Source organism: Lithobates pipiens, unplaced genomic scaffold (genome assembly GCF_037356315.1).
Source record: "Lithobates pipiens isolate NorthernLeopardFrog02 unplaced genomic scaffold, aLitPip1_a1.2 Scaffold_10, whole genome shotgun sequence".
Classification (NCBI taxonomy): Eukaryota; Metazoa; Chordata; class Amphibia; order Anura; family Ranidae; genus Lithobates; species Lithobates pipiens.
This window is the reverse complement of record NW_027507686.1, coordinates 34,689,355-34,715,498: the sequence shown is the minus strand read 5'-3', so window position 1 is coordinate 34,715,498 and position 26,144 is coordinate 34,689,355. Positions and strand designations below refer to the sequence as shown.

The window sequence follows — 26,144 nt, the reverse complement described above, 5'->3', positions numbered from 1 at the left end:
CTTTCCTGACCTGCCAGGCTGCATGATGGGATAAGGGTCTGGTATGGATTGTGCAGGGATCCCACTGCATTTTTGCCTTGGGTGCCCCTTCAAGATCCTCCAAGTCACATACCACAAGTCAGATCAGTTAAGATTATGATCTGACTTGGATGCGACTTACATTAAAATCTATGGCCGGAAATGTTGTCCAAGTCGGACCAAAGTAGTGCAGGAACCTTTTTCAAAGTCAGGCCGACACAGGTCAGACCAGTTATGATGGCTGCCAGAGAAAACCATTGATTTTGACATGTCAAGCAACCTGTGCTCTCGAAGTTGGAGTGCATGTCAGACCAGTGTGAACTGGTCCTAAGGCAGACTTTTAGAAATGAACCATACACTGTGTGTAGCAACTAGGGATGAGCTTCGTGTTCGAGTCGAACGTACGTTCGACTCGAACATTGGCTGTTCGTGCGTTCGGCGAATTCCGAACGTTTTGGCCGTTCGCGTCAAAATTCGAGTGACGCGCGCACGGACCACAATGCACTGCGTTGGCGCAGTGCATTGCTGCCCGATGATTGGCCAAGCATGCACTGTGACCCCGCATGCTTGGCCAATCGCAGCGCCGGCAGCGAGGAGAGCCATGATTGGCCACAGGCATCCTGCCTGTGGCCAATCATAGCTCAGGCTGTGTAGTGCACGCCCCACACTATATAAGGCCGCCTTTAAGGCGGCCTCCTGTAGTGTGTTACTTTGCATCTGAAGCAGTGGGTGTTCTGTGTACCTTCAACACAGTACACACCAATCGTTTTTGGCTGATTTCCTATCTTGCCACTGTGTAGTGGTTGTTGTCTGTGCCCTGACTGCAGTATACACCGCTATATTCACCTCACCTATATAGCTAGTGATCTAGCTTTAACCACTTAACAACTGCCCATTGCCGATTAACGGCTTCAGGGCGGTTGTTTAACTCAGAGAGGCCGTTAATTAACGGCCTCCCAGAATTCTGCTCTCGCGTGCCCCGAGGTGTGCGCACTCGAGAGCATCCGTGACCGCCGGGTCCATAGGACCCGGCGCATCACGGTAAACGGCCGCTCATAGCGGCCGTTTACCACGTGATTGCTCCGTCAAATGACGGAGTGATCACTTGGAAACAAACCGGCGTCATGTTATGACGCCTGTTCCTCCCTCCCCTTTCTGTACCGATCGGTACAGCGGAGGGGAAAGAGATCGGTGTCAGCAGCGATGTGGGCTGCATCTGCAGTGCCCACATCGCTGCTCACCGAATTTAACCCCTCAATTCCCTGCCAATACTCTGCAATACCAGTGCATACTCTGCAGTACCCCGCCATTACTCTGCAGTACCCCGCCATTACTCTGCAGTGCAGTACCCTGCCATTACTCTGCAGTGCAGTACCCTGCCATTACTCTGCAGTGCAGTACCCTGCCATTACTCTGCAGTGCAGTACCCTGCCATTACTCTGCAGTGCAGTACCCTGCCATTACTCTGCAGTGCAGTACCCTGCCATTACTCTGCAGTGCAGTACCCTGCCATTACTCTGCAGTGCAGTACCCTGCCATTACTCTGCAGTGCAGTACCCTGCCATTACTCTGCAGTGCAGTACCCTGCCATTACTCTGCAGTACCCCGCCATTACTCTGCAGTACCCCGCCATTACTCTGCAGTACCCCGCCATTACTCTGCAGTACCCCGCCATTACTCTGCAGTACCCCGCCATTACTCTGCAGTACCCCGCCATTACTCTGCAGTACCCCGCCATTACTCTGCAGTACCCCGCCATTACTCTGCAGTGCAGTACCCCGCCATTACTCTGCAGTGCAGTACCCCGCCATTACTCTGCAGTGCAGTACCCCGCCATTACTCTGCAGTGCAGTACCCCGCCATTACTCTGCAGTGCAGTACCCCGCCATTACTCTGCAGTGCAGTACCCCGCCATTACTCTGCAGTACCCTGCCATTACTCTGCAGTACCCTGCCATTACTCTGCAGTACCCTGCCATTACTCTGCAGTACCCCGCCATTACTCTGCAGTGCAGTACCCCGCCATTACTCTGCAGTGCAGTACCCTGCCATTACTCTGCAGTGCAGTACCCTGCCATTACTCTGCAGTACCCCGCCATTACTCTGCAGTGCAGTACCCCGCCATTACTCTGCAGTGCAGTACCCCGCCATTACTCTGCAGTGCAGTACCCTGCCATTACTCTGCAGTGCAGTACCCTGCCATTACTCTGCAGTGCAGTACCCTGCCATTACTCTGCAGTGCAGTACCCTGCCATTACTCTGCAGTGCAGTACCCTGCCATTACTCTGCAGTGCAGTACCCTGCCATTACTCTGCAGTGCAGTACCCTGCCATTACTCTGCAGTGCAGTACCCTGCCATTACTCTGCAGTGCAGTACCCTGCCATTACTCTGCAGTGCAGTACCCTGCCATTACTCTGCAGTGCAGTACCCTGCCATTACTCTGCAGTGCAGTACCCTGCCATTACTCTGCAGTGCAGTACCCCGCCATTACTCTGCAGTACCCCGCCATTACTCTGCAGTACCCCGCCATTACTCTGCAGTACCCCGCCATTACTCTGCAGTGCAGTACCCCGCCATTACTCTGCAGTGCAGTACCCCGCCATTACTCTGCAGTGCAGTACCCCGCCATTACTCTGCAGTGCAGTACCCCGCCATTACTCTGCAGTGCAGTACCCCGCCATTACTCTGCAGTGCAGTACCCCGCCATTACTCTGCAGTGCAGTACCCCGCCATTACTCTGCAGTGCAGTACCCCGCCATTACTCTGCAGTGCAGTACCCCGCCATTACTCTGCAGTGCAGTACCCCGCCATTACTCTGCAGTGCAGTACCCCGCCATTACTCTGCAGTGCAGTACCCCGCCATTACTCTGCAGTGCAGTACCCCGCCATTACTCTGCAGTGCAGTACCCTGCCATTACTCTGCAGTGCAGTACCCTGCCATTACTCTGCAGTGCAGTACCCTGCCATTACTCTGCAGTGCAGTACCCTGCCATTACTCTGCAGTGCAGTACCCTGCCATTACTCTGCAGTGCAGTACCCCGCCATTACTCTGCAGTACCCCGCCATTACTCTGCAGTACCCCGCCATTACTCTGCAGTGCAGTACCCCGCCATTACTCTGCAGTGCAGTACCCCGCCATTACTCTGCAGTGCAGTACCCCGCCATTACTCTGCAGTGCAGTACCCCGCCATTACTCTGCAGTGCAGTACCCCGCCATTACTCTGCAGTGCAGTACCCCGCCATTACTCTGCAGTGCAGTACCCCGCCATTACTCTGCAGTGCAGTACCCCGCCATTACTCTGCAGTGCAGTACCCCGCCATTACTCTGCAGTGCAGTACCCCGCCATTACTCTGCAGTGCAGTACCCCGCCATTACTCTGCAGTACCCTGCCATTACTCTGCAGTACCCTGCCATTACTCTGCAGTACCCCGCCATTACTCTGCAGTACCCCGCCATTACTCTGCAGTGCAGTACCCCGCCATTACTCTGCAGTGCAGTACCCCGCCATTACTCTGCAGTGCAGTACCCTGCCATTACTCTGCAGTGCAGTACCCTGCCATTACTCTGCAGTACCCCGCCATTACTCTGCAGTGCAGTACCCCGCCATTACTCTGCAGTGCAGTACCCCGCCATTACTCTGCAGTGCAGTACCCCGCCATTACTCTGCAGTGCAGTACCCCGCCATTACTCTGCAGTGCAGTACCCCGCCATTACTCTGCAGTGCAGTACCCCGCCATTACTCTGCAGTGCAGTACCCCGCCATTACTCTGCAGTGCAGTACCCCGCCATTACTCTGCAGTGCAGTACCCCGCCATTACTCTGCAGTGCAGTACCCCGCCATTACTCTGCAGTACCCTGCCATTACTCTGCAGTACCCTGCCATTACTCTGCAGTACCCCGCCATTACTCTGCAGTACCCCGCCATTACTCTGCAGTGCAGTACCCCGCCATTACTCTGCAGTGCAGTACCCCGCCATTACTCTGCAGTGCAGTACCCTGCCATTACTCTGCAGTGCAGTACCCTGCCATTACTCTGCAGTACCCCGCCATTACTCTGCAGTGCAGTACCCCGCCATTACTCTGCAGTGCAGTACCCCGCCATTACTCTGCAGTGCAGTACCCCGCCATTACTCTGCAGTGCAGTACCCTGCCATTACTCTGCAGTGCAGTACCCTGCCATTACTCTGCAGTGCAGTACCCTGCCATTACTCTGCAGTGCAGTACCCTGCCATTACTCTGCAGTGCAGTACCCTGCCATTACTCTGCAGTGCAGTACCCTGCCATTACTCTGCAGTGCAGTACCCTGCCATTACTCTGCAGTGCAGTACCCTGCCATTACTCTGCAGTGCAGTACCCTGCCATTACTCTGCAGTGCAGTACCCTGCCATTACTCTGCAGTGCAGTACCCCGCCATTACTCTGCAGTGCAGTACCCCGCCATTACTCTGCAGTGCAGTACCCCGCCATTACTCTGCAGTGCAGTACCCCGCCATTACTCTGCAGTGCAGTACCCCGCCATTACTCTGCAGTGCAGTACCCCGCCATTACTCTGCAGTGCAGTACCCCGCCATTACTCTGCAGTGCAGTACCCCGCCATTACTCTGCAGTGCAGTACCCCGCCATTACTCTGCAGTGCAGTACCCCGCCATTACTCTGCAGTGCAGTACCCCGCCATTACTCTGCAGTGCAGTACCCCGCCATTACTCTGCAGTGCAGTACCCCGCCATTACTCTGCAGTGCAGTACCCCGCCATTACTCTGCAGTACCCTGCCATTACTCTGCAGTACCCCGCCATTACTCTGCAGTACCCCGCCATTACTCTGCAGTACCCCGCCATTACTCTGCAGTACCCCGCCATTACTCTGCAGTGCAGTACCCTGCCATTACTCTGCAGTGCAGTACCCTGCCATTACTCTGCAGTGCAGTACCCTGCCATTACTCTGCAGTGCAGTACCCTGCCATTACTCTGCAGTGCAGTACCCCGCCATTACTCTGCAGTGCAGTACCCCGCCATTACTCTGCAGTGCAGTACCCCGCCATTACTCTGCAGTGCAGTACCCCGCCATTACTCTGCAGTGCAGTACCCCGCCATTACTCTGCAGTGCAGTACCCCGCCATTACTCTGCAGTGCAGTACCCTGCCATTACTCTGCAGTGCAGTACCCTGCCATTACTCTGCAGTGCAGTACCCTGCCATTACTCTGCAGTACCCTGCCATTACTCTGCAGTACCCTGCCATTACTCTGCAGTACCCTGCCATTACTCTGCAGTACCCCGCCATTACTCTGCAGTACCCCGCCATTACTCTGCAGTACCCCGCCATTACTCTGCAGTACCCCGCCATTACTCTGCAGTACCCCGCCATTACTCTGCAGTGCAGTACCCTGCCATGCAGTACCCTGCCATTACTCTGCAGTACCCCCCATTACTCTGCAGTACCCCCCAATACTCTGCAGTACCCCCCAATACTCTGCAGTACCCCCATTACTCTGCAGTACCCCCAATACTCTGCAGTAGCCTGCTATTACTCTGTAGTACCCCGCCAATACTCTGTAATACCCTGCCATAAATTGCCATACCCAGCCATACTCAGAGATACCCAGCTATACTCGGTGATACCCTGAAATACCCAGCCATAGACGCCCCCCACCCCTCACCGCCCTCCGGTGCTTCTACCAACTCGCCAGTACGATCAAAGCCAGAATCTTTTTTTTATTTTTTATTTCAGGCTTCCCAGCCTAGAGGTGAGATGTGGGGTCATATTGACCCCCCAGATTTCACTGTAAAGAGGACCTGTCACCCCATATTCCTATTACAAGGGATGTTTACATTTCTTGTAATAGGAATAAAAGTGATCAAAAATATATTTTTGGGAAAAAAAATGTCAAACTAAAATAAATAAAGTAAAATGAACAATAAAAAAATAAAATAAAAATTAAAGCGCCCATGTCCCCATGTGCTCGCATGTGCCACACATGTGAGGTATCGCCGAGAATGTTAGAGCGAGAGCAATAATTCTAGTCCTAGACCTCCTCTGCAACTCAAAACATGTAACCAGTAAAAAAATATTTAAAGCGTCGCCTATGGGGATTTTTTTAAGTAGCGACGTTTGGCGCCATTCCACGGGCATGTGCAATTTTGAAGAGTGACATGTTTGATATCTATTTACTCAGCATAACTTCATCTTTCACTTTATGCAAACATTGGGCTAACAAGTGGTTAATAATAGAGCTTGCAGTCAGTAGTGTTAGGAGATAGTGCGTGCTGTCTGCGTGCTCTGTACCCAGTACATACCGCTATAATATAGGGCAGGCCCCTACTTTCAAACATCCAACTTACAAACATCTCCTACTTGCAAACGCAAGGAGACAGCAGCAAGTGAGATGAAAAAAGATGGACGACAAAACAAATTATACAGGGGTGATAACCCTTCCCTATGTTTTCCAAAAAGCTTAAAGATAGTTTTTTTGACTGGAGCTACACTTTAAAAATGTACCGGTTGAAAATGACAAACAGATTCAACTTAACACAACAAACCTACACAGTCCCTGTCTTGTTTGCACCGCCTGTATACTGCTGTTCTGAGTATATAGGGCCTGGGGGCCACACGCATTTCCTTTTTTTAATATGGGTACGGGGTTCCCCTTAATATGCGTACAAGACCCAAATAGGCTGGTAATGGGCAGGGAGGGCTACCCATGCCATGTTTCTCAATGATTTTCAACCATATTGCAGGAACCAGATATAACATTAAAACCGCAAGCAGTTTTAAATGATGTCATTTCCGTTTAATGTCATTTTGTGCAGGGACTGTTCTAAACACGGGAAACACGTGGGACTTCACAGGCATACTACAGACACCCCGCAGGCACCATATTTAAAGGAATATTTCACTTTTTTTTTTCACTTTAATCGTCATTAAAATCAGTGCTCCCGCCAAAACGGTACTTTTTAAAACTTTTTTTTGCAGTGACCCATGTCCCCTGAGGCAGGAGGCAGGTCGCCAAACCCTTTTTAGGACACTATCTTGCATATTAGCCGTTAAAATTAGCACTTTCCAATTCGAACGTTCGAGTCCCATAGACTTCAATGGGGTTCTAACGTTCGTACCGAACGCGGGGGTCGTTCGCAAGTTCTGGTGCGAACCGAACCGGGGGGTGTTCGGCTCATCCCTAGTAGCAACATATAGATCCCATTTGTGAAGTACTCTGTCCCATTTCTCTGCACAACTTGCCTTTCAGAATGTAGCATTTAGAGGGAGACACTGCTGAGCCTGTGTCCTGCTCCACCAGTCCAGCTTTCCTCTGCCACTCCCAGTGACAGAATGGGGTCCCGCTGTGCACTAAGTGCCAACCTCGTAGCTCCTTCAACTCTCCCATACCATGCACAGGGCCGCTGTTAGAAATCATGGGCCGATACCCACCCAACCACACCTATACCCCCACCTACCCCCGGGGTGCAGCGAAAAAGCAGCATTGACTTTTTCAACCTACACTTCGAAAATGTACAAGAAAGTCCCTACTCTGCTCCCAACTCCTGCGCCCTTCTGTTAACTTGATGGGGCCTAGGGAAATGTAATTTAAGCCCTGCTCAGCAAGTAGGAGTTAGGGTGTGACCTAGTAAAATCCATTTAGGCAGAAATGAAATAAGCTGCCCTGGGCCCCCTGTTTAGCTGATGGGCCCAGACTGGTTGTACTGCCATATCAGTGGCCCTGACTATGAGGCCAGGTTCATGGGGTCTCTGTAACACAAGTTTGGCCTGATTGCTTTTGGGGAACTGACTGCTAGGGAAGGAGTCAGAATTCCATCCCCCCTCGCTACCGGAGGACATGTCAACCATTCCTGGTACCACTCTCCGCCTGCTATTACATTCCCATCAGTTCATGGTTACCCTTGGCAACTGTATGCCTTCCACCAACTCCTTTGTTGAGTTAATCCTTCATGATGGCCTTCCATGCTAACCTCTTCAACCCAGTGTGTGTTTTACAGGCCCTGTTCTTTTAGTATGCCATGTACCACCAAGAAACCCGTTAAAAATAACTTCAGATCAGGCTTTTAAACATTTAACAACTTGTGATCCTTCAGCAATACACCTCAAAGTGCACATAGTCCTTCTCTATCTAGTGCCAGGCATACCTTTCTCAGGTGGTAGTCCATAACTGGAAGAGCACTTGTGAGCTAGCTTCCCCTGCAGGGAGCTGGCAGGTTGCATGTGGTTACATCTTCACTGGTGAACTTCTTGCTTCTTTCCCATGCAGTCCTGACTGAGACCAGCTTTCCCTCAATTTATATGCATCACAGGGTGGCGGGCAGAACCCAGAAAAGCATGGGAAAGATGTAGTATCCGCATTAACCCTTCCCCACCTGGGCAGCACAGAATCTACACCTAATAACTGTGCATCTGCCTACACACAGAACTGACAATGATCATGTGATGTGTACATCCATGTTCTCCTACATGCCACTGTGGAGTATGTCACTGCTTTACAACATTTGTATTATAAATGCACAATAAAGCTAGAAGAACACAGAACATAGACTATATGTATAAAATGAATGGTTCACCCTGAGATCCACCTTTTGTGTACCCTCCAATACCAGTTCCTCTTTATTCGTTTGGGGTTACGCCCTACCAACCCACAATTAGACTATCCAACAAGAGAGCCTCACTGGTCAATAAGAGTGCTCTCATTGAGGATGGTGGGTGGGTAGGGGTTATCTCCAGGGGTGGAACTTTGAAGTTGAGGAAGTAAAGTCCCAAGTAACTGACTATAAACAGGATCAGAGGGGTGCACAGAGAAGGTCAGCAGAGGTAATGGCAGAACTTCCAGCCTGCCATCACAAACTCCATGACTAGCCTGCCCAAAACCAGATATTTCCTTCATCTTCCCGGTCACCGCTCAGCACAGTCATATGCTATCTTTCCTGCATGGGATACCTCATGTACTCATTTGACACTGATTTCCATACCTGTTTGTTAGGCACAGGCAGCGACATCATTTTTAACATATTTGTTTAATAAAATCATTTTACTATTTTATAAGAAATCTGCACTTTCAGTCATTTATGGCCTGTCTTTGCTGTCCCCTCTCCTTGAAGAGAGAGCACATTTTTCTTTCTCATTTGACATTTTGCCTGCCCCTGACCTGAGAGGTCCCAGGAGTATGGCCTCCTTCAGCTAAATTTGAGTATGGAAGCCCTCAGCACTTAAATATGAGCGTGAAAGCCTTGTCCACCTAAATATGAGTATGGAAACCTCCCCACCTATATATAAGTATGAAAGTCATGGATGCCTCCGCAACCTGTGTGAGTATGACAGCCTCCTCACTTATGTACTGGTATGAGTATGGAAGCCTCCTCCACCTATGTATGATTAGAAAAGACAATGGTTTTGGAATAAGGGTCATAGTAATTCCCTCCATGCTCATATGTTGGGTTTTGCCCCAGAGGTTTTAAATTACGTCACATATAATCTATAAAGAGACCGGAGGTCTTGTCTTCATCTTGTTTTCAGTATACCTTCAGTTTGTTGTATCTCCTCTGTAGAGTTACATGGAGTAGACTCCGGTAGGATCTCCAGCTGCTCCCTACATGGTGGCTTGTCTTCTCCAATTTCTACATAAGACAGATCTGACATAATGATCTCCTCTGCTTGGGGTATGCATTTAGTTGGCATGCTCTGGTCACAGGCTCTGTCCGATTGACCCACATCCAAATTTTGCTCCTCGGTTTCGTCAGAATTTTCTTCCTGGACAAGCTCCTCATTGGATATGTGGAATGACTCTTGCAGACCCTCTGTGTGCCCTTCTGTCTCCTCTGGATGGACATCTTTCTCCATGGGTGGTGTGGTTTGGGTTTGTCTGTCCTCTGTCTGCACTGGTAGGTCTTCTTCATATGACATCTCTCTTTCTTCATCTGTCTGACACATGGTGTCCTCAGTTTGAGTGTGCTGCTCCTCAGTCTGGATCATTCTGTCCTCATGATGGGGCTCCATTTCTGAGCTGTCTGCACATCTCATTCCTATATCTTCATCTGTATCATTCTGTATTTCCGGAAATAAGTGTGAACTCTTTAGATGCGACAGTTCATCTTGCTGGAGATCATCACTGTCTTCCTCATCTCTGGGTCTTCCAATGCCATTTGTGGGTGATATTTCATCTGCATCTATTTGTGTGTCATCCGGGGTTGCCTGGAAGGCATCATCCAGTTCCCAGGCCTGCTCTTCCTCTGCAGAAAGGTGCATAGCACTACCTCCGGGCTGTATAGTGACCTTGGACATCACAGTATGTTCAATATAATCTTGTAGGTCCCCTAAATGTGCCCCATCCCCTTTCTGAACTTGATCTGTGATGATGTTGGTGGCTGGTGGACTGTATATGTATTTAACAACATCCTCTTCAGAGCCTTTTATTATATTCTCATCTACAAATTGCTGGTCTTCCTTTGGTGGATCTTCCAGAAGGTCCTCAGCATCTTCTGTTTTGGATATTTGCCTTCTTTGTTCACTCTCTGTTCCATTGGGTGTCTGGTCTTCTACATTACTAAATTCTGCAGCTTCTTCGTCAGATCTCATCTTTTCCATGTTGAGAATCTTTGCTGAATCTTGGTGTTCAGATTCCAGTAGTGGTGTGCCCTGGACCTTCTCCTTGTGTTCTTCATCTTGGGGTTTAGATTCCAGTAGTGGTGTGCCCTGGACCTTCTCCTTATGTTCTTCATCTTGGGGTTTAGATTCCAGTAGTGGTGTGCCCTGGACCTCCTCAGTATTTTCTTCACCTTTGGGTTCATATTCCAGTAGTGGTGTGCCCTGGACCTCCTCATTATGTTCTTCATCTTGGGGTGTAGATTCCAGTAGTGGTGTGCCCTGAACTTTCTCATTATGTTCATGTTGGTGTGTAGATTCCAGTAGTGGTGTGCCCTGGACCTCCTCATTATGTTCTTCATCTTGGGGTGTAGATTCCAGTAGTGGTGTGCTCTGAACCCCCTCAGTATGTTCTTCATGAGTTCCATGAATGTAAGTGGTGGTCTCAACTCCGTTGTTGCTCAGTTGCAGTTCAGTTTTGGATCCATTTGAAACTGTTCTATAATTCTGCATTTCTTCAGGATCGTTATGTGTCATTCTGCTATCTTTATACTGTGTAGATTGTTGAGTGTCCACTCTCTTCATCTCCTCCTCACAATCCTCAAACCTTTCATCCCTCTTGGGGGTTTCTATAGGTTGTATTTCACCATCTCTCCTTGGTCCATCTTGTGTTATAATCTGGTTGCTGGACAGGCTGAGCTGACATTCCCCAACTTCCACAGAGCTGATTGGAGGCTCTTCAACTGTCCGGTCCATCTGTCCATCATCTGGTGGCTGATCTTCTTCTGCACTCTGCGCAGTGTTGGGCTCAGGGAGGACCTGTCTCTCTTCTGTTGAGTGTGGGCTCCATTCTGCCTCTTCTGCACTCTCTGCTTTGGTCATGCCTCTGCTCTGCTCTTCAGGTGCCTCGAAGGAGCCTCTCCCTGGAAGGGAGGAGCAGGGCACGGGGTTACCATCATATTCATCATCCTGTCAGTACAGCATTATATTCAGTCCACACTGTTTCCAGATGAGGGCAGAGCTCCTGGCAGTGCACATACACTGGGTCCCCCAACAGCTCTGAACAGAACCCTCTTGTACCACACCTGCTATCTAGTCCTCATTTCCAGGGACAACTGGAGAAGAATTATCCCAAAATACAACTGTCCCGGGAAATGTCTCTGATGACCCCTCATCTATAATTTAATAAATATGTCACAATGCCATGCATATTTTATTCAGCAGTTCCTTCTTCAGTTTATAACATATATGACAAAGCTCAGATCCAGGGGACTGGATTGTGGTGGAGAGGACAGGCTGTGCAATCGGTGGAGTTATTTCATCTTGTAAATTTATGGTGACAATAAGGCAAATTGCATATAATTTTTCTGGATTAGAGACCATGTTCCCAGTTCTATACAGTAATATATGTGTATAGTACATAGCCCTATACGGTAATGCCGCGTACATACGATCGTAATTCTCGTTGGAAAAAGCTCTGATGGTTTTCCCCCAACGGAATTCCAATGGAATTCGGCTCAAGCTGTTTTGCCTACACACTGTCATATCAAATTCCGATCGTTTATAACGCGGTGATATAAAACACGTACGACGGGACTAGAAAAAGGAAGTTCAATAGCCAGTAGCCAATAGCTTCCGTCTCGTAGTTGAATCTGAGCATGCATGCTTTTTGGTGTGTCGGAATTGCATACACACGATCGGAATTACCAATGGAAAGTTTTTCCGTCCGGAAAATTGAGAACATGCTATCAATTTTTGGTCGGCGGAAATTCGGACAGCTAAATTCTGACACACGGTCGCATTTTCCGGTGAAAAGCTCTCATCTGTCTTTTTTCTGATCGGAATTCCGATCGTGTGTACGCGGCATAAGTGTTGCTTGTTCTATACATGTAAAATGTGTGTCTTTATTCGCAGGTATGGATCCACCCACTCCACTCTTATGACCAGTTATACAGTATTGGCCTAGAAATAATTTAATACACAACATCCAATACCCTCTACTGTCAAACTTACCATACCAGAGACTTTACTTTCCTGAGCAATATGGGAGGGCAGAGACACAAACTACTAGGTGGATATCTCACCATTGTGGGAGGGGCAGAGACACAAGCTACTGTGGGGAAACCGTACCATTTTGGAAGGAGCATAGGCACACACAAACTACTGCAGGGAAATCTCACTACAGTGGCAGGAGCATAGGCACAAACTGCGGGGGGGGGGGGGGGGGTGGAATATCACCATTATGGGAGGGGCAGAGACACAAACTATTCAATGGCAATCTCACTATTGTGGGAGGGCAGAAACAAACTACTGGGGGAAAATCTCACCGTTTTGGGAGGGGTAGCGACACAAATGCCTGCTGGGAAACCTCAGCATTGTGGGAGGAGCATAAACACACATTACAGTGGGGAAAGCTCACTATAGCAGGAGGGGCAGAGACACAAACTTCTGCAGGAAAATTGCTCTATGGTGGAAAGGGTGGTGGCACAAACTATGCCCTGGAAATCTCATTCTTGTGGAAGAGGCAGGTTTAAAAAGAACTACTGCAGGGAAATTTCACCATTGTGGGAGGGGCGGAGACACAAGCTCCTGCTGGGAAACCTCATCATTGTGAGAAGAGAATAAGTGAAAACTACTGTGGGGACAGCTCCAATTATGGGAGGGGTAGAGGCACAAACTATTTCAGAGAAATCTCACCATTGTGGGAGGGGAAAAGACACAAACTTCTGCAGGAAAATCCGACAACTGTGGGAGGGACAGAGGCACAAACCACTCCATGGAAATCTCACCATTGTTGGAGGGGCACAGACAAAAACTACTGGGGGAAGATCTCCCCAATGCAGGAGGAGCAGACATACAAACTACTATAGGGAAATCTCACCATCATATCTCCCAACTGTCCCTGATTTGGAGCAATGTCCCTCTGTCCCTCATTCCTCCTCATTTATCCCGTATTTTGGTCTGATCTATATAGTTGTGCAATTTTTATCTATCAAAGTGTTTCCCAGTGCTAAACTCTCTAAATTGCTCCATTTGTAAATTCCAAAAGCCAATATAAAGGAATAGTAGTGGTAAAAAAAAATCACTCGTGGGTTTGACCAATCTTGTTTTTTTGCACAATTCTCCTTTAAAGGGGCGTGGCAAGGGGTGTGTCCTATGCCTGCATATTTTTGCTGATAGGTGTCCCTCATTCCCATCTCAAAAACTTGGGAGGTAGGCACCATTGTGGGAGGGGCATGAAGACAAACTACTGGGGGGGGGGGGGATGTCTCCCCATTGTGGGAGTAGCAAGACCCAAATTACTGCTAATGAATGTCATCATTGTGGGAGACACAAACTACTGGGGGATTTCATTATTGTGGGAGGGGCAGAGATACAAACTACTGTGGGGAACCATTCTGGAAATCATCCTGCACCCTATTTAATGTCTCATTAGTAGTACACCAGTACACAGAATACCACCATTTCTTCCTTTCACAACAAAGTGTCCTCCAGGTTTTTCTGGGAATGTTAATGGCTACCCCCAGATAATCTCAACTGATAGTCCTAAGGGAGGATGTTGATTTACTGGGTTGGCCCATCCTGAGGCAGGGGTAGGGAACCTCGGCTCTCCAGCTGTTTTGAAACTACAAATTCCATCATGCCTCTAGGATTTATGCCTGTGATTGTTAGGGTCTTGCAATGTCTCATGGGACTTGTAGTTTCAAAACAGCTGGAGAGCCGAGGTTCCCTACCCCTGCGAGGTAACGGCAGTGCTAGTTGTTTCTGCTCATTAATAAGGTGCGGAGGATTAGTGTGCATGCCCTGTAGCTAACAGTCACTAGGTGCCCTCATCATGTGTTTCTAATTGGTGGGGGGTGCATTTTAGGGAATTTCCCAATTACTTTTCTTCTGAAAGACACTTTCAGCCTTGTTCAATAAGGAGTTCTGATTCATCAGTATAGTAACTGATGGCAGCCAATCAGGACTCACTCTGCCTAAGTCTGACCAGTACAGGACCAATTCGCATTGGTTGCAGGTGGAAGCTCTTTATTGGATCTGATAAGTTAATTGTTGATTGCTTTCTGGTACCTACCAGACTTTTCCTCTTCCACAAATGGAATGGTTATTGGCTCCTCTGGGGCGGTCTCTAAATCCTCCACACACAGATTGTCCTCTGCCGTTTCTGATGGTAAGATGCAGACTGCGGGGAGAAAAGGATCTCGGCATTATCGTGCATACAACAAAGCGCACATTCTAGACACTCTGCTCTCCCAGTTTCACCATATTTCAAGAGGTCATTCCCATTTTAAGCTCAACCCCATCTACATTTGGCGATGAATATTTGGGCCTTATCACATCTTCACAAAATGCCTCGATACAATCAATCTGAATTTATTTGAAGTGCAGTATGCTGAGTAATGTGTGCGTGTAAACCCTTGCGGGTGTGTTTTATTACCTCTCACACAGACCACAGTACTTCCCCTGACAATGCATTCATCTGCTTTCATCAGGAGGAAGACGGCACCACCATCTTTGTTCAGGCATCAGCCAAGGTTATCGCCTACTTCCTGGTCTGAAATGGCATTGTATAAATCCTAGTGCCTGTGCAGCTCTGGGCTGTGTTCACAGACACAGATTAGCCCCTGCTGCAGCCTCTCACCTTGTGACTTGTTACAATGTACAGTCTGATCACTGATGAAATGCTTCCTTCTGCCTGCAGCAGACTGATGACATCATGTCAGGAGCTCAAGGACAGCTTTTTCATAGTAAAAGGTGGAACTTTTCTAAGAAATTATACCGCTAATGTACATGGCTCCCAACTGTCTCTGATTTTGAGGGACTGTCCCTGATTTGGAGCAATGTCCCTCTTTCCCCCTCATGTGTCCCTCATTTTGGTCTGATCTATATAGTTGTATATAAAATGCACTTTTTATCTTTCAAAATGTGTTTCCCAGTGCTAAACCTTTCATCCAATTTCTAAATTGCTGCATTTGTATATTTTAAAAGCCAATATAAAGGAATGGTAGTGGTAAAAGACCTTGTGGATTTAATTAACCTCTTTTTTTTTTTTTGGGTTAATTCTCCTTTAAGGGGGTGTGGCAGGGGGCGTGTCCTATGCCTACATACGTTTTGTTAGTAGGTGTCCCTCATTCCCATCTCAAAATGTTGGGAGGTATGAATGTATATTGTGGTATGTCAAGAATATAAAATGTGGACATGTGAGACTATTGACAGGTCCACTTTAATGGAACAAATCATGTAAAAGAAACAGATTTCAAAGGATTGGAAGATGTGATTAGCTGCAATGATTTCTCACATATTCTTTGGGGTCAGCCTTATGCAGTGTCTGGCCCCCGAGACCAGAAAATAAAAGCCCATGCATTGATACATTTTTTTTAATGTTATGTCATCTGAATGACCAAACACAGCATCAGGACTTCTTGACGTCACGCAATGTATTGGTGCAACATAGTTTTGCTGGAAACAATAGAAAGCTTAATACACTGAGTTAAAACACATGTTGTTTGACATATTGATCTTTATTTTCTGTGCAGACTGGCTATCTATGCCAAGAAAAAGATCATCACATCTGAGTAAATGGAGCCCAAAGTCCACAAATTTTGAGAACCGTGACACTGCAGGGGAGGGGGGAGAAGTATCAGACTATAAGGGAGGGGGAAAAAGGATCAGACTATAAGGAAGGGAGGGACAGATTTGTGACCCTGCAGAGAAGGAGGAGAGAACTGTGACACTTGGGGGGGGGGGGGGGGGGCAGTGAGCCTACAGGGGAGGGAGGAAGGAAGATATTTGTGACATATTCAGGGGATGGGACAGAACTGTGATCCTGCAGGAGAGGTAAGGGAACATGAACACTGCAGGGGAGGGGAGAGAGCTGTGACACTGCAGGGGAGGGAGATAAACTACAATACTGCTGGAGAGGCAAGAGAACTGTGACCATGCAGGAGAGGACTGAGACATTGGAGAAGAGGGGAGAGAACCGTGGCACCGCAGGGAAGGGGAGAGAAACTGACACTGCATGGGAGGGGAGAGAATTTGAATATTACAGGGGATTGGAGAAAAGTATTACACTGCAGGAGAGGGGAAAAAGAAACATGACACTGCAGGGGAGGGAAAGAAACTAGAAAATTGCATGGGAAATTAGGGGAGAGAGCTGCGACCCTGCAGGGAAATTAGGGGAGAGAGCTGCGACCCTGCAGGGAAATTAGGGGAGAGAGCTGCGACCCTGCAGGGAAATTAGGGGAGAGAGCTGCGACCCTGCAGGGAAATTAGGGGAGAGAGCTGCGACCCTGCAGGGAAATTAGGGGAGAGAGCTGCGACCCTGCAGGGAAATTGGGGGAGAGAGCTGCGACCCTGCAGGGAAATTAGGGGAGAGAGCTGCGACCCTGCAGGGAAATTAGGGGAGAGAGCTGCGACCCTGCAGGGAAATTAGGGGAGAGAGCTGCGACCCTGCAGGGAAATTAGGGGAGAGAGCTGCGACCCTGCAGGGAAATTAGGGGAGAGAGCTGCGACCCTGCAGGGAAATTGGGGGAGAGAGCTGCGACCCTGCAGGGAAATTAGGGGAGAGAGCTGCGACCCTGTGGGGGAGGGGAGAGAGCTGCGACCCTGTGGGGGAGGGGAGAGAGCTGCGACATTGGAGGGAAGGGTTGAGAACTGCGACGCTGGAGGGAAGGGTTGAGGACTGCGACTCTGGAGGGAAGGGTTGAGGACTGCGACGCTGGAGGGAAGGGTTGAGAACTGCGACGCTGGAGGGAAGGGTAGAGAACTGCGACGCTGGAGGGAAGGGTAGAGAACTGCGACGCTGGAGGGAAGGGTAGAGAACTGTGACGCTGCTGGGGAGGATGCACTACAATACTGCTTATGCCGCATACACACGGGCGGACTGTATGGCGTACTTAGTCCGTCGAAACACATTTCAGCGGACAGTCCGCTCGTGTGTGGGCTTCAGCGGACTTTTTCAGCGTGCAGTCCGGCGTACTAAGAATTTCGGATTTTTCCAAATTCTGTCCGTCGTACTTTGGTTTCAGCGGACAATCCGCTCGTCAGTATGCTAGTTCGACGGACTAAGAATGGCGCATGCCCAGAAAGGATTTACACGGCGGAAGGGTGCTTTGCTGTGTATTGGACTTCCTATTTCTAGTCCCGTCGTACGTGCTGTACACGTCATCGTGCAAGCTTTCGTCGGACTGTTTGGGTATCCGTGTGTGCTCAAGTCCGTTCAGTGGAAAGTATGACGGACTGTCCGTCGGATTGTATGACGGACTAAGTACGCCATACAGTCCGCTCGTGTGTACGCGGCATTAGAGGCAAGAGAACTGTGACCCTGCAGGGGGGGGGTCTAAGACATTGGAAAAGAGGTGTGATAAATGTACTGCAGGGGAAGGGAGAGAACCATGACACTGCAGGGGCAGGAAGTAAACTACGAGACTTCATGGGAGGGGAGAGAACTGTACCATTACAGGGGAGTGGAGAGAATAATGACACTGCTGGGGAGGGGAGAGAACCATGACCCTGCAGGGGAGGGGAGAAAACTAGGAGATTGCATGGGAGGGGAGAGTACTGTGACAATGCAGAAGTGAGGTAAGAACAGTGATACTGCAGGGGAGGGGAGAGCACTGTAACATTGTGGGAGAAGGGAGAGAACTGTGCAGGGGAGGAAGAAAACTGTTACTCTGCAGGGGAGAGGAGAGAATTGTGACACTGCAGAGGAGGGGGAGAGAATTGTGACCCTGCAGGTGAGGGAGGAGCGCTGAGACATTGGCAGCTGTGGGGGCACAGCTGATGCTGCAGTGGAGGGGAGACTACTGTGATATTGCAGGGGAGGTGTGAAAATTGTGACGGGGGGGGGAGCCTGGGGGTTGTGTCACTTTCATTCACAGAACACATACACTGCTTACTTCACATGGGTGGAGCCTCTAGAATAAAATAGGGGGGCTTTCATGGGTGGACATGGTTATTTTATGTCTTATTAGTACTCTTATTCTTCCAGCACACATTGGAATCCAATTTGGTCACATAAGGTGTGTTCTGAAGGTGACAACTGGTGTAGAGGGGTGCACAGATGGTCCCAACCGAATACACGCAGGACAGACACTACAACACTGAGCTCTTTGGGGGCAGCCCCACAGACACAGCCTGTTATTCACATAAGATGTAGCCCAAAACCAATCATAACTCTGCTTTCACAGCTGTCATTCACCAATCGGAACAGAAATCACAATGAGTTCTGGTATTTAGCATTTTATTCAAGTCTCTCCCCTCAGTCCTGACAGTGAAAACATCACATTCTGGGTCTGGGTCCTGCCAGTCATGTAATAAATGGAAAGTTCTGGCGGCATGTCTGTCACTGTACACATAATAATAGATTGCTGCTGTTATTTGTCCAGCTAAGATTGCTAAGACTTCGGTTACAGGGGATGTCCGCAGCTAAACCCGCAACTAGGCGCTACAAGCCTCCGAAATCCACTGGATGGCCATCATCAGTCTGAGAATGAAGTGCATTCTCTATCTTGGTCATTAGACTGGATGGTGAGGTGGACGAAGCGGATGGAGAGGGTGCCGGTCTTCTGTTTTCCATTGTTTCAGGGGTCAGTTACACCCCACTTCCCTCTGAAACAAAGGAGAAGAGAAAACAATTAATATCGTCCAGACTGAACCACACCAAGCGCCATCCATCATCGTACCCCATATAGGCCATAGGTGGAAGATCTGACCACCAAAAGATCGTTTTGGAAGCGATTGTCTTAGCACACTAAATTACATAGGTGGGGAAAGGATTGATCATCCAGAATATATATTCTGGAATGCATGCTACCAGTTCACAGTCATATGATGCAACCAGAGGGTCTGTCTTAGGGATAGACATTCCCGTATCTGTGCACCATCTATGGGGGAGATCTTTCACTGATCAGATCTTCCAACCAACATCCAATGTCTATGAAAAGGATTCTACCATGTTGAGGCATCAGGCCTAGCGTGTGGAGGTACGAATAGTCACAGACACAAATTTTCTTGCGCTTGGGAGTGAGCCTGCCCAAAGTAAGTGTGTTATATCTCCATCTTGGCTTAATAATGATAAGCCACGTCTTGCTGCCCACTAAAGGCTGGAGATATCGGACTCCTGGTGTGTGTAGAGGCTATGAACCCGTCTGATGCTCGGTTTGCATTTTACATGAGCAAAGCTCACAATTTGCATAAAAGGTTTCTTTGTCAATGAGAGGTTCCCACCACCACGTGGATTCAATGAAAGTCTTATGAGGATCTGTGTAGTGCAGGAATAAAATTCCACCATGGGGTGAAGTCACAGGACAGGTGGTGACCCCATAATGAGACGTTTGGTCATAATACCCCAATCTCTCCCTGACACTGACAGGCCGTACAGAGCTTGTCTGACCCACATTCACAGCACCTGAGCCTCACTAATCTAATTACAACAAACACCCATAATGCAGCGGGAGGAAAGAGGATCAATGAGCACACACTTACTTTGCTCCACTTGGCAGAGCATAACGTTTTGTGAGTCCTGTTGGGAAGAAGAAAATGATGTGTGTTGTCACCAATATGAAGACAGAACAGGAAGCCTACATTGTCATTTGGTTATTACCATGGACCCACAAGCAACATACAGAGGGTCTCCATGGGCCCACAAACATCATACAGTGGAGTCTCCATGGGCCCACAAACATCATACAGTGGGGTCTCTGTGGGCCCACAAACATGATACGGGAAGGTTCTACGTGGGCTTATGAACACCACATAGGGGGCCTCCATGGGCCCTCAGACACAATACAGGCAGGTCGCCATGGGCCCACAAACACAATCTGAGGGGTGAACATAAACAGACGTACTATACAGGGCAATCACAATGGGAACACATAACTATCCAGAGGTTCAACATAGGCCCACATACACTATCTAGTGAGTATCATTATGGGTCCACATACAACATCCAGATTGTTCACCATGGGCACCCATACACTATTCAGAGAGTTCATTATAGGCACACATACAGCATATGGGGAGGTTCGCCACAGGCACACATACACCATATAGGGGGGCTATATGGCCCCCACATACCCTATCCAGGGAGTATCATTACAGGCCCATATGCCCATAGGGGGTTACCATAAATGCGCGCGCACACACCATTCAGCTGACCCTACAATCTGGATATTTTGGTACTCTCTATGCACATTAAGATCTTCATACAACAGAATGGCGGTGTTTCCTCACAATAGCGGCAGTGTACCTGTTTTGTCACGGGCTGTGGGATGACCTTCTCCAGTCCCTGAGTGATCCAGCTCAGAACTCTGCCAACAAAACATTTGTATATTATTGATCTAGCGCAGCGTGCTGCTCCTTTAGGGATAATTGGCAATCTTGGGTTGTATATAAGTATTATTATTAATGGGGCGTACTTAGTGTTTTCTATATGTCTGTATGAACAATATTGTTAGTATTGAACCATGGGGAGAGGGGATGGGGGGGGGGGTCGTTACGTTATGGCTGCTCCAGAGTCGCTCAACTCTAAACTATGATGATGGACGGGCTTCACAAACATGGAATGTCTTTACACATATAGAAAAAGTGATATAACATGGATGGTGACAGATATCCACCAGTAATATCATGTTATCACAGCAAAGAATACCTGTGTGCGGTCTGCTTGTAAGTACGCTGCCCGTGGGGCAGTTCACACTATGAATCGCACTGGAGTGCACTGTGCTTTCCTTTGTGATTCACATGTTATCTGGGTGAAGTGCGATTTCAGCCCATTAATTTAAAGGGGCTGAAATCATGTGAAACCAAAAGTAGTGCATATACTAAAAATGCACAGCAACCAGATCGTACGGTACTACTGTAGAATGGGATCTGGTGCAGGCAAACACACTGCATTTGGGGTGTTGTTAAGGTAACACTGACACCCGCTGCAGATCATGTGTTTATTCTGCCTGTGTGTACTCCTACCTATGTGTATTGTACCTGTGTGTGCTCTGCCTGTGGATATACAGTATAAAAGGGTCTGAGATAGATATAGATATAATCTATCTCTATCTCTATTATAATATAAGGGTATATAGGATCAGATATAAAGGATACAGCAGATCTGATTCTATATATGTGGTAGAATGCATCGGATGGGATAGAATAGGATGGATATTGTGTATATAGGGTAGGATTTATAGGATAGTATATGCTGTATAGAATAAAGGAGGATATGCTATATAGGATCAGATATATAAGATGGGATATATAGGATTAGATAGATCGGATGACATGTATGTAGCGCCCTGGGGTTTAGTCAAGGAGCTCCTCACAAATTTACTTGCCAGGAGTTGTCAATTGCTAGAAATCCATTGATTTCTCCCTAAGTTTGGCCATGTTGCACTTTTCTCTTCTACCACTAGGTGGCTGGGTACTTTCTGGTACTAGATACGAGTAGGGCAACCCAAGGTCAGGTTATGAATGGGTATATTGGGTATCTATCAGATGATCCATGTTCTGTGCCACCTGGACATGTGTTGTATGCCCTGGGCTGCTAGGCTGGAGATGGGGCCTATCCCGGGGGCATCTGGCTGCCAGGCTGTGTGAGGGCCTATCCAGAAGTAAGAGGGCAGCACAGGGTTGGGATTATGGCTTGCAGTGCAACCATTAAGTGACTGTTCTGCTGGCCGGAGAACCTGTCATGGTCGGAGGTAGAGGGGAAGCTGTGACCACTAAGGGACCATCTACCTTTACCAGGGACCACAGTGAGTAACTGAAGCAAGTACCGGAGCAGCCTTCTAAAAGAACGTCACAATGGAGAATTGAGAAACTTCAGGCGGTCATCAAGTCAGGGACCCAGCCAGCGGCATTGACGCTTGCAGAGCAGCCTTGTGAGTCAAGTCAGGGACTGAGCGGGTTAGCAGGGGTGAAGCTGGAGAAGTATTTGGAGTGCCAAGCTAGGGACCCAATAGAGACGTGTGGGTGACACTTGAGGGAGATACCACCGCAAAACTTTGAGAAGCTTCAGGGATTCAGAGTTAGTGAATCAGGGAGTCCAGTGAGAGACCAGGAGCTCAAGGGGCTGAAGAGCTACAAGTAGACGTTGTAGTGAAGTAAAGAGGACTGTAACGAGTTGTGTTAGTAATTGTTAAAGACTCTTGCCATACAAGACGGCAATCCTGCATGTGCAGATGTGGCGCCTTGCTGGGGGGGCCGTTCTCTTTACGAGTGTTCTCCTATTGAAGTCTGAGTCTGCCAATTGAAATTGCAACTGATTAAGGGTGTCCTGGTCCTAACCCTCTTTCCCCCTCCAAATATAAAATGTAACTGTTAAGAGAAATAAAACCTCTTTTATATCCAAGAAGTGTCTGGTGGCCAATAACTTTATCCACCTTGCACCCACTATGCCTCACAACGCCCCGCGTACAGAAGGATGTCAGATATCTTTGGCCCTGAATGTTCTCATTAGACTGGAGGAGACTAGAGACTTTGCTACATATAAAATAGGATATAACATCTGATTAAATAGGATGTATAGGTTTTGATATATAGAATTTATAGCCTATACAGTGCCTTGAAAAAGTATTCATACCCTTTTGACATTTTCCACATTTGGTCATGTTACACCAAAAAACGTAAATGTATTTATTGGGATTTTATGTGATAGACCAACACAAAGTGGCACATAATTGTGAAGTGGAAGGAAAGCGATAAATGGCTTTAATTTATTTTATTTTTTTACAAATAAATAGCTGAAAAGTGTGGCGTGCATTTGTATTCAGCCCCCTTTACTCTGATACCCCTAACTAAAATCTAGTGGAACCAATTGCCTTCAGAAATCATCTAATTAGTAATTAGAGTCCACCTGTGTGCAATTTAATCTCAGTATAAATACAGCTGTTCAGTGAAGCCCTCAGAATTGTTAGAGAACCTTGGTGCTCAAACAGCATCATGAAGGCCAAGGAACACTGCAGACAGGTCAGGGATAAAAAAAAAAGGGGAGAAGTTTAAATCAAGGTTAGGTTATTAAAAAAATATTTTAAGCTTTGAACATCTCACAGAGCACTGTTCAATCCATCATCTGAAAATAGAAAGACAACTGCAAACCTACCAAGACATGGCAGAAGAAGGTTATTTATGGGAATTAAATGTGTAGGACTGCCAACATCCTGAAAACATGAGAAAAAAGGAGCATGCAACAAGGGCCCTTGGACTTTTAAGGCAGACATAAAGGTAATGAAGTAAATAAAAGGCAACAATGTGCCACTTATATTGAGTACATAGTATCTGAAAAATGTTGTAGTCATAAACAATCACATTAAAATATACAAAAAGTACACCAATTAATACATATAGACCTATATATCAAACCCAAAGATAATAATCCAGGCACTGCCAGAGTCAAGCTGAGGTCAGTCCATGAAGATTTGTGGCATACATCCCGACGTTTCGGAAATTTTATTGGTACATATTTTCCTTCATCAGGGATGATTTATACTTGGGTGACTTTATCTTTATCTGCAACATAAATATAGTTACATAGTATTTGTACAATAGTACATAAAAAAACAAGTGATTTTACATAATGAGCTATATAGTATTTAGGCTTAAAGTGGTTGTAAAACCTAGAAAAAAAAAAAAACCTGCCAGACAAACATCGCTCCCGGAGTTACTTCCGAGTATCACAGGCCCCAGCACTGTGATTGGCCAGAGCCGCGATGGCGTCACTCCCGCACATGCGCACGGGAGCCGCCGTTAACGGCACAGTCTAACGTACGTGCCGTTGCTTCAGTTTGCATGTGCCGATGACATCTCCTAAACCGTGCAGGTTAGGAGATATCCAGTGTAGCTACAGGTAAGCCTAAGGCGTAGCCTTGCCCCTCGGGGCGTGATGATGTCACAAACCCGCGTGTTATCGGGGAAGTCCCCACCTGTGTTAGAGAAACACAGTGGGGACAGGTAGGAGCTTTTCCATATGGCCCACATGGAGACAAGGAGAACTCTGTCATCCATTTAGAGAAGCCCAGGGAGCACACCATACGCCACCCAGTGGACAAAGGACAGTAACAGCCAATGAAAAATACATGAAAATAACCAAAAACAAACAATAAAAATGCAGAAGAAAAAGAGGGAACGAAACATGGCAAATGAATACCAAATGGACATGGTTAACAATAAAGTGGATCATCCACATTGTACTCGCGCAATTGTAGAAATGATGATATAGTCGCAGAGCTGTATTGTGAGGGATAAATCGCAGTATAGAGGTGTTAAAGTGTCACTAATTGTAATGTCCCCATACTGTCAAAAAGGGCTCCTTCATAGCTAATAAGTTTGTGGAGCCATGGTGTGAGGGATGTAGCATAGAAATGTCATATCCAGAACTGATCGTATCCACTTCAGAGGCAGAGACTTAATGTGAGTTGAGATGGATATTTAATTTACAGGCCACCTCCCCACCTGGCCTAAATGAGGCTTTCAAGCTTTTCTTCTGGGCTTTGTTTCAGGGGGCTGTGCATTGAATTTATAGCTTCTTTTTTCAAGTTCCGGATATGACATTTCTGTGCTACATCCCTCACACCATGGCTTCATCAATTTATTAACTATGAAGGCGCCCTTTTTGACAGTATGGGGACATTACAATTAGTGACACGTTAGCACCTCCGAACTGCGATTTATCTTTCACAGTACATCTCTGTGATTATATCATAATTTCTATAATTGCATGCGTGCAATGTGGATGATTCACTTTGTTAACCATGTTCATCTGATATTTAATTGCCATGTGTTTATTTCTCTTTTTACTCTGCATTTTTATTGTTTGTTTTTGCTTATTTTCATGAATTTTTCATTGTACACATTTTGGCTGTTATTGTCCTCCTTTGTCCACTGGGTGGCGTATGGTGTGCTCCCTGGGCTGCGCTGTTTCTTCACAAACACCCGGTGGGTAGGCTCCACCCGTGCATGGCTAAATGGATTATGGGGTTTTCCTTGTCTCCATGTGGGCCATATGTGCGGTAGGAGCTCCTACCTGTCCCCACTGTGTTTCTCCAGCACAGGTGGGGACATTCCTTTTTCGCCGGTGACGTTCTGGCACGTGACATCATTGCGCCCTGAGCGGAGTGGCTACGTGTCAGAGAGACGCTCCGAATTCTGGCCTCAACTGTTTTTCATACCGCTAATGGGGCAGAACAACCAGCATTACCCAAACGACCTGTGAGGATTGGCTCTCATCAGCTGACTCAGTCTGAGGACTGCCACTCTGATGTCTGCACCTCTATCAGCACAGTAAAAGGTAACATACTAGTCTATATAGGCAATTCTGGGTAACGCATGCCCTTGTCCTGTTGTTACCGCCCACTAGTTGTGCTGGTTTATTTATGATTGATTGAATTTCCTTTGTTTATTTATGGCCTTTCAGACAGGAATACTCCTTTTGCTGGTTTAACATTGGGACGTCTCTTGTGGATGTGAATCGGTGGTCAGCCCTGGGTGGCATGCTTGTCCATCTTTGTCTCCATGCGGACTGTTTCAGCCAACGTGGATTCCCTGAATTGTTTTTA

At 47.6% G+C, this 26,144-nt stretch overlaps 1 protein-coding gene across 5 annotated transcripts in view; it reads right to left on the bottom strand.

Annotated features, from left to right (window-relative positions):
* CNGB1 (cyclic nucleotide gated channel subunit beta 1) overlaps window positions 1–26,144 on the bottom strand; it is a 90,381-nt gene that overhangs the window by 49,592 nt on the left and 14,645 nt on the right. For 4 of the 5 annotated variants that reach the window (XM_077453807.1, XM_077453800.1, XM_077453795.1 and 1 more), the window contains 4 exons: window positions 20,846–20,906; window positions 20,083–20,119; window positions 14,672–14,779; window positions 9,537–11,519 (listed from right to left, as the gene is read on the bottom strand). In XM_077453807.1, the coding sequence (XP_077309933.1) occupies window positions 9,537–11,519; window positions 14,672–14,779; window positions 20,083–20,119; window positions 20,846–20,906 (2,189 nt within the window). The remainder of the gene's footprint in view (window positions 1–9,536; window positions 11,520–14,671; window positions 14,780–20,082; window positions 20,120–20,845; window positions 20,907–26,144) is intronic. The other variant, XM_077453818.1, reaches the window with a different exon arrangement.